This window comes from Arachis ipaensis, chromosome B10 (genome assembly GCF_059453495.1).
Source record: "Arachis ipaensis isolate K30076 ecotype BB chromosome B10, ASM5945349v1, whole genome shotgun sequence".
NCBI lineage: Eukaryota > Viridiplantae > Streptophyta > Magnoliopsida > Fabales > Fabaceae > Arachis > Arachis ipaensis.
In genome coordinates this window covers 21,302,458-21,311,832 of record NC_142435.1, presented here as the reverse complement: position 1 = coordinate 21,311,832, position 9,375 = coordinate 21,302,458, and the positions used below count along the sequence as shown (strand labels likewise).

At 36.8% G+C, this 9,375-nt stretch overlaps 1 protein-coding gene and 1 pseudogene across 1 annotated transcript; both read right to left on the bottom strand.

Annotated features, from left to right (window-relative positions):
- Window positions 1-665: 665 nt before the first annotated feature.
- LOC148579372 (uncharacterized) lies at window positions 666-6,037 on the bottom strand (annotated as a pseudogene).
- A 576-nt stretch (window positions 6,038-6,613) lies between these two features.
- On the bottom strand, window positions 6,614-7,615 carry LOC148579371 (protein FAR1-RELATED SEQUENCE 5-like). Its single transcript, XM_088489757.1, has 2 exons — window positions 7,092-7,615; window positions 6,614-6,992 (listed from the first exon to the last, which is right to left on the bottom strand). Exons 1-2 carry the CDS (start codon window positions 7,613-7,615, stop codon window positions 6,614-6,616), a joined length of 903 nt encoding a protein of 300 aa, XP_088345883.1.
- Window positions 7,616-9,375: the final 1,760 nt, after the last annotated feature.

Below are 9,375 nucleotides of genomic sequence, written 5' to 3'. Positions count from 1 at the left end.
GCTGCTAAGCATATCTCTATAATTTAATAGCACAATGAATCAAAGAAGAAAAAGAAAATACTTAAACTGCATTGCATGCATATAGCAGATGGTGGCACAGCAGAGGTGTCATTACCCATAGATTTTATATGCAAACCTACTAAACAGCCATTGAATAGAGATAAATAAAGATGCAAAACATAAACATAAACAATAGAATTATCAAAATCCAGTCTTTTAAGAAAACAAGACTTTTTAGCTCCCACCCAAACAATACAGATCACAGTATGTGTTAAAAATTGCAACTGCCCAACATTATATAAATTTGCTTGTATTGCTACCCGAACAGGGTCACAACCACACACTGGTTGGCAATAGAGTTGCCTCAGTTATCCCAAAAGAAATTTTATGTACTAAAAAATGGATATGCAGTTAAGCACAATAGAAAGAAGGAAACTATTACTAACAGTTTAGATTTGTTTTCAATAAGTAATTAGAGTAATCAACCACTTAACTGTATTCATGGAATTGATTCAGATGACTCTAATAAGATTTTCTCACTATTGAGTTCGTTAAAAATTCTGCTTCTTTTATGCAAGAGTAGTAGAAAAACCTGTTAGAACCAACTGAACCAATCTCATGAACACGATTAAGCTATTGAATACTTCAATTAATTAAAAACAAATTTAAAGTAACATCCTCCTGTACACAGAAACTCAGAACAACATTCAAACCAGAACAGAAACTCAGTCAAGATTCAACACCTTTCTTTCTCATGTTCACAAACATCACCACTTTCAGAGATTACCCAACAACCAATCAAGACCTAACTAAGCAACAGAAAATACCCAACAGCCAATCAAGCCCTAACTAAGCAACAGAAAATCAGAGAAGAAGAACACTTACCATAGATGACAATCCACAAACGGCCGATGCAGTGAAGCAGCAGCAGCAAAGCAGAAGCAGCGAAGCACAACCCAGTGAAGCAGAAGCAGCGAGGCAGAACAGGGGAGAAGCAGCGAAGCAGAAGACGCAAGGACGCCGTGGAGAACGGAGAAGCACTGAAGCCGTAGAGAGGGAAGAAGCAGCGACGCCGCGGAGAGGAGAGACTCAGCGATGCCGGGAAGGAGGAGGCAGCGACGATTTTGGGAAGGATGCAGCGACGATGATGGCGCGACAATGGTGAGTTTCGATTTAGGGCTTCCTGGTGACTTGCGATGATGGTGCGATTTGGGGCTTCCTGGGAACGGCGGTTCGATGACGTCTCTGATTCTGAAGGCGTGGGTTAGGGCGGTGGAGGGAGGAAGAGTAGCGTTCGAAGAGAAGAGGAAGTAGAACGCGCGTCTGTTCTGATCTGCTTTCTTATTTTAGTTTTATTTTTTTATATTAATATTTGTTATATATTTATTTTAATTATTCTAATATTTGTTATATATTAACAATAGATGCAACGCACAGGAATCAGATTCACGATTTTTCTTAATTCCCTTCAAATAAAGGGTTCCTGCAGTGATTTTCCCGATTAATCGAATGTAAATTTTAAAAAAAATTAATAAATGGATGCATCAAAAGCCATGTAACCTTTATACTTTATACTTTTCAAGGTTATTTTCAATTTGCAAGGCAAATGATATATCAGTCATTATAATTTCAGATAATTATATAAATTTAAACTATTTTTCTATAAATGCTGAATTTATAAAATACTCAAAAACTATTATTATAAATAAATAACAAATATTATTTTAAAAAATAAAATTAAAATAAATTTATAATAGATATTATATATTATTATTATAAATTATAAAAAATATTATATTTTAAAAATATTGTTTAATTTGTATAATTATTTAAATAATATTAGAAAATAGTTGTTTCATAAACAATTGTTATAATGGTTGTAAAACCGTTCTTTAAAATAGTCAAAGAGAACGGTTTTATTTGTTACTATAGCGTAATGAAAAAATGAACTTCAACCGCAACACTGTAAAAACCGTTGTCTAAGACCATCTAATAGAACGGTTTTAAAGAGTAGCATTTCGGCAACGGTTTTAATGCGTTTCCTTTGTACAATTCTTTAAACAACAAAAAAAATCGTTGCTTAAAAATAATTCATGGTAACAGTTATAAAACCGTTCTTTAAAATAGTCAAAGAGAACGGTTTTAATTTGTTGCTATAAAATAATGACAAATTGAATTCAACAGTAACACTACAAAAAAACCGTTGTCTAAAACTATCTAAGAGAACGGTTTTAAGGCGTTGCAAAATTTGGCGTTGCTAAAGGCCATATTTGTTGTAGTGCCAACAGGGGGGCCAGAATCAGCATCGTTATACTCCCCTTTTGGGCGTTCAACGCCCAGACTGGTGCTGAAAGCCCCCAGCAGTCCGAATCGCTCCTCTTTGGGCCTCTCAAGTTGATTTAGCACTTCTTAGCCTATTTTATTTTCTTTTTGTAATTTTTAATTACAAATAAATATCTTTTAGGTTTAGAATTCAAGTTTCAAATCAAAAGATTTGATTTGATCTAGATTTGATTTTGTTTTGATTTGGTTTGAATTTGAATTCTAGGTTTAGTCTTAGAGGTTTTTACTATAAATAGGGGACTTCCTTCCTCCTCATGGGACATTCGATCTCTCCTCTGGGCGGGGGACTCCTCACTTCCACGTTTTTCTTTGTAAAGTTATGAGCAACTAAACCTCCTGGTTAAGGTTAGGAACTCTGATTATTTCTATGGATTAATATTGTTACTTTTCTATTTTATATGTTTGATTCAATTCTAAGGTGTGTTTTGTTTTTAATCTAATGAAACTGGGTGGAACGGAAGTATGACCCCTTTTTCTACATGATTTTTTGTGATACTCTGACCAAGGTCGCCTGAACTACAGCTTGAGAACACACCTCCTAGACGGCTAATCCACAACTCGTTGGGGACATGGAAACATCTGTTCAACTGAGATCTGGGGTGATTAGGGCCTTTGTGGTATAAACTAGTTTTCTAAACTTCACCTTCCAATTTGAATTGAATGACCACTGACCATGGCATTTGATGAGGATCAGAGGAGATTAAGTTGCTAAGGACTTAGGGTTTAATCACTTACAGTTTGTCATGGAATGAATCATTCATTGTTAAAATAGTTAGTAAGAAATTTTAATCTGGAAAGATAAACATCTCCGAGACCTTAACATTGATTTTACACCAATTCTTTACTGCTTTCTTTATTATCTTATTTTAAGCGTTTTCAACAACAACCATCTTTTACTGTTTGCCTGACTAAGCCCAGCAAGATAACTACTGCTTGCTCAATCCAACAATCCTCGTAAGATCAATCCTCACTCACCTGAGGTATTACTTGGATGACCCGGTGCATTTGCTGGTAAAGTTGTGCGAGTTTAATTTTCGCGCACCATGTACATACAAAGACTGAATCATTTTTAACTCATTCGTTTATTGCTATGACAATTTTCATTGGATAGAGATGAATCTGGAATATGGTGCATCTGGTGGATGTCTCACAACGGTTGATTCTCCCCAACTATCTTTGGCAACCTGGTTAGAACAACCTTAGCATTTTAGCTGTCTAGAAATTAATTTGGCCTTGGTGAAATTGACACTTAATTATATATATCGCAGGGTGATGAGGCCACATTAAGGATGAAAACAGCAATCATGGTTGTTGCATCTGACTACAGTAAGCTTAAGGCTCTTGTGGACCTCAAGGCAGAGAAGGTGTAGTACAGTTTCCCGTCCCTTCCCTGAATACTACTTTATGTACATGCTTGTATAAGAATGAAATTGGGAACTATTTCCAAGGCCCAAATATTTTAAAATTAGTTATTGCCGTTATGTTTTGTTAATTCCAGACTTTAGTGTATCTACTCTACTTGTATTATCTCAGTGGTAGACATTGGATATGGACCCACCCTGGATGCAAATGGTGTGGCTATTTATGCATATTTATTAGTTAACTTGCATGGTCGGTTGTTCATTTCTCAGAATGATTTTTTTTTAAGTTGCATGTGTTGTAAGTGTTTTCATTAGGTTTTGCCCCAAAGAGAGTATAAAATGCTCAACCTTTATTGGCACTCTTCCTTTGTTGTGTCGCATAGCATACAACACATAAGCTGTGCACATTGTTACTTTTGAGTTAATATTTGTTTCTCTCTTAGTAATGTATGTGCTCCCTAACAGGAGCAAACTTTACATCAGCTAACAAGACAACTTTTTAATTATCACAGACGGTGCTTCAAAAAAAAATTCTGCATATTAACCCACATTTTCTATGATGTTAACAAGCCAATGATAACAAAACAAAGGAGTTCTCACAAGTAGATATTTCATAACAACCAAACATAGTCAAATAAAGTGTCCTTGTGCTAGTTTCAATTAGACATGGTTAGTGCCTTGGCACTCACTACGTAAACTTAAAAATCATCTACTACACTTCGAGGAATAATTAAAACCGTTACAAGATCTATCTACGCTATCCCCCTATGACATGAATTGCGGGAATGTGATTGGAAGATCAACGCTCAGTTTCCTTTTCCTCGTGCCAACCCCCATCTGTAATTCCTGCTGCAACTTACATTCATGTTTGTATATATTAGGATACTCAGCCACAATTAACAAAACTACTAATGAAAATCTAAACGAAACGAGCAGCATAAGGCAATAAATAGTTAGGTGACATTCTTGGCACTTACATAACCTACAGCAAGTTCAGAGACAAAAAAATTTGAATCCTCACAGCAAGTTGTATGTGACGGTGTCATCTGCACAAAGTTACAAGAGGTAACTAGGGTCATAAATAAATGTTTCCTATTTTATATCCAATAGGTCTGAATTCTTTGTAGATTCAGATATGACTAAAAAGAGACGCTCCTGATAAAAACAAATCTTTCCAATAAGAATTATTGATGTCACACAAGATATATGGCTCTACCCTTAAGAGCTTGAATTAGCACTTTGACATTTATACATTTATGCTTGTCCTACTTTGTGAATATCTCATCTTGGATTTACGTACTTTTCCGTCTCTTACATACTTTGCTAATGCTTCTACTCTGTTTGTCACATTTCATCCTCATGGAGTAATGATGCTACTTGTTTTCTGCAGATTTCTGAAGATCTATCTAAATTCAAATCAGCATTAAAGCTATTGTAATTTGGTTCCCAATTAATAACAGATTTAGAGTTTAATTAAGAGTCAATTTTTTTAACCACTATTCATCAATTTTTTTAATGTGTTTTTTCCTTATCCGGAACTATAAATTTTTTATCAGGATTTTATATTGCATTATCGTTCTAACTTTTACTTGATTACTTCCCGCTATTAAAATAATTTTGTTAAGTTCAACTTGATTTTCTCAGCCAAATTTTTCAAGATCTATTCACATATGGTATGTCTTAATTTGTTTATCATTGATCATTCAAATTTTAAAAAATGTCACAACCACTCTAAAAATCAAATGAATTATAACTGACACACAACATATGGTTCTAACATGAGGTTGTGCTTGGCTACACTCGAGAACTGTTAGCGGTCCATGAAATGCCTGGCGTGAAGCAGGCGCACTTGGGCAGCGAGTATGGCAATGACCCAGTTTCTCGCAACCGCAATATTTTCTCTTCTTTGGTCCCTTTATTCCATGAGAATCGTTTCCTCTGTCAGTGCCTTTTGTATGCACGTGGGCCGGATCATTTACCCTACCACCCCCTCACCATTAACGTGTGGATTCACATCTGGGCCTACACGCAACCCATGTTTGACCTCTAATATAATAGTATCCCGTGCTATATTTTCACTAAAAACCTTGTAGTCCTCGTCCCTTAGACAAGTCACCTTAGCAAAACTCTTACATTGGTCTACAAATACACCAAGTTTGCTATGGTATTGGGATGCAACATCGCCCGTATCAGTGACTTGTCTGTCGGCAGTCACATTGTTCTTGGTGCTTTTGCAACCACCTCTTGAAGACCAGAGTCTCCGGCAAAGAACCGATATCAATACCAACCAGAACTACAATTATGTGAACATAAGGGATCCCATACAACTCCATCCTACGGAAATTACATTGAAATGTTCCATCGTGCAACTGATGCAAGACTTGCCAGGTTGCCTCCGGGCGGTGATACTTCTGTATCCCATAGCAACATCCATGTTCACAATCCTGTCAGTTTACAATGTAAAATCTTACGGCCCGCTTAAGGGACTCTCGAAATCTATAAAAAGATGTCACGGGTATATAGGGTTGCCGCCGACATCTCAATCTCTGGGAACTATGTTTGAAGCACTAGGGTACCATAAAAGATCGAAAGTCAAGTTCTTCCTCCTTGTCTCTAAGAAAATCGACACATCTTTGAAAATTTGTTACAAAGTCCAATATCCCATATCTACTCTCCACAAACCCACCCAACTTAGCATGCAACGACTTGCACTGAGAGGTTGTCCTTATGCCTATGAAGAATTTACCCCTTATGTACGCGGTGACCCATGACAACTTTCTATGGAGGTCAACCATCGCCTCCCACTGAATTTTAAATTCATCGACCTCTATATCAGTGAGCATGCACTATTTGAATAATTGGGTGAACCGTGGTTGTGAGCTATGAGCAATGGCATTCCCAAGTAGATGTCACGCGCAAATTCTATGATACGCATCTGGAAACACATGCATAATAGCCAGCCTCATAGAAGGATCTTCATCAGTTATAACTGCCTTTGGGGCCTTTCCCCGCATGCATTCAAGAAACCGTCTCAGCACCCATTTATACGAATCCTGTGACTCGCATGAAACCATTGCTGTTGCAAACCCGCATGTTTGATTATGATGATTAACCCTAGACAAAACAATGACAAGAAGGTTATACTTGGTCCTTCTATAGGTCGCATCAAAGGTGAGTACATCACCGAATGCCTCATAATCTTCCTGACTTTGGCCATCACTCCATATAAGGTCACACATACGAGATCCATCCGCTACCTCATACCTCCAAAACAGTTTTTCATCATTCCTGGCAGCACGTTCGAAAAATCACAATGTGGCATTTACATCCCCGTCCTGCAAAGCACTTTGCTTTCAAACCTCATTGTGCATATCTTGCTTAGTAAACCTTACTAAGTTAAAGCCCCCAACTTGCATCGCAAATGACTGGTATATCTTTGGGATACTTATTCTAACTTGCCTCAAGCTATTCATTTGAGCAATTTCTACATCAGACGTATTCCTGTGTGAAGGCAAATATCCAATCAACCTTTCTGAGAGAAGGGTGTGGTTATGATCATCTACAAACTGTGAAACAAACCATTTTCCATTAGTATGATTCCTCTTGATCCTCATCTCTACCACACACCCGCAACGAGTTACAGGCTTCTGCTCTCTTTTTCTATCCAACTTCTCTAACCACTTCTTGTGCATCAACCCTTGTCTGTTGCAAACAAAAGTGTATATAATGATCTCTCCTTTGGCATTTTTTACTCTCTTACTCTTCCTTATTGCAAAAACTTTTAGCCTACTATAACTCATGTAGAATTCTCTTGCTTCCCCAGGGGTAAAGAATTCCATCTTCAAGACATCGTCAATGCTAACATGACTTGGTACCTGAGCCGATTGAGGATCTATGGTTGTCTGCGCCATTGCTGGAAACCCCACTTTGGCGCTTCGTCCCCTTCGATGCCCATGTCAAAAAGTGTCTCCTACATAACAATTAACAAGGCTACAATTACCCTAGATTTCATGAACTTATACCATTCATCTTCACAATGACAAAAAACTAATATAATCACAATCTACAAGTTCTCCCCTGTCATATACCTGATTCAGAAGCCCATCCTTCAGATTTGGAATTGCCGATTCATAATTGGTTGACGTCGATATCGGTTTATGATTAATGTTGTTCATCTATTTCCTAATAGGTGGTAGCTGCTTCGTCTAAATGATCCCCCTACTTGTGGTTCCAAAGAACTTCCACTATTGCATAGGCAACAATAATATCCAGTCTGATCACAATCTGGCCAATTAATGCAACCCTATTAACAAAGCAAAATATTGTAACATGTTAATATAGGCAACCCAGAGCTTCTACCCCAATATCAACGCTTCTAGGAATACAATACACTCACCACATCATCATCGATCGAAACAACCCACCCTATACCAACAGCTATACAACTTGTTCTTGATGCCGTTTTTTCACATGAATTTATTATACCAAACTTTACTTGGAAGATTTCATTCAAACCACGAAACATAATCCAAACCATTCAAATAAAAAAGAAGGGATTAATTAGCATTTCCATCGTAAACAATAAATGAAGAATTAACAACACTCATCTTAGTACATGTGGTCGAGCCACGATAACATCTGCGGTGTACCCAAAAAGATCACACCGCATCAACGTCGGCCGCTCATTCACTCAACGAGATGCCGACAAACCACACCAACATATCCAGCTTCGGCGACGGAAAGCTTTGATTCAGAATTGGAATCCACTGTTCTAGACCCCTTCCTCAACGCATGCTCAGGTCACATATGTCACCACGGCGTTTATGCATTTGATGATGACCTGCCTCCCTTTACTTTTACTCCTTGCTATCCTGACCACAAACCAAAAGACCGCAGCTCAAAACTTGTTTCTCTCATTTGAGAGCTATGTATAATGGATTTTTCCTATTATGAAATGAGAGTAGAGTAGTCATTCACAATCTATCTAAATGATAAAAAAAATTGCAACTTTATCATACATGCTTCACCAGTATATTAAGACCGTACTGTGCCTTGTGAAACGCTTCCATTTATGGGTTATGCTACCATGCCGAACAAAAAGTTTTTCAGCAGGTGCTGAAAATAGGTGGCACAATAAAAGAGTTTATGTGTGTAGGTTGCCTCGAAAGTCCCTGAAAACTCCTGCAGCGTGCCCAAAGAGTGATGGAAGAGGACAAGTAATTAGATGTAGTAATTAATCTTTCGTTAATGATAATGATTATGTTCTTGGACTTTTTTGAGGATCCAACAAATATTTGGTATAACATTGAAGTCTATTTTTTTTTTTTTTGTTACATTATTGAACAAAGATAAAGGAAGTATATTATTTGACATTGAAAAAAAGAGAGGAGAATTCAAATTAAAGGTTTAGGGTTATCCTGAGAGTGAATAGTTTTTTGCGGTATCTTCCTAAGCACACTACTTTCTCAACCATTCCTAATTACTTTCTCTTTAAAAAATTGCCGAAAAACAATTTCTTGAATAAATATAATGTAAATAAACGAATTAGTTTTATTTTATATACAAAAATTTCGTATTACTTTCTTCATTTGATTTATTATATTTCACTTAATTTTAATAAACAAAAAAAAAGCTATCATAAAATAGCATTATTCTTATTAAAATAAGTTCA

Bases quoted from the DNA above. Each gene is read 5' to 3' on its own strand.
- LOC148579371 (XM_088489757.1), bottom strand. From the start codon at position 7,615: ATGGCGCAGACAACCATAGATCCTCAATCGGCTCAGGTACCAAGTCAT. The intron at 6,993-7,091 runs GTTTACTAAGCA...ACGTGCTGCCAG, and splicing joins GGGGGCTTTAACTTAGTAAG to GAATGATGAAAAACTGTTTT.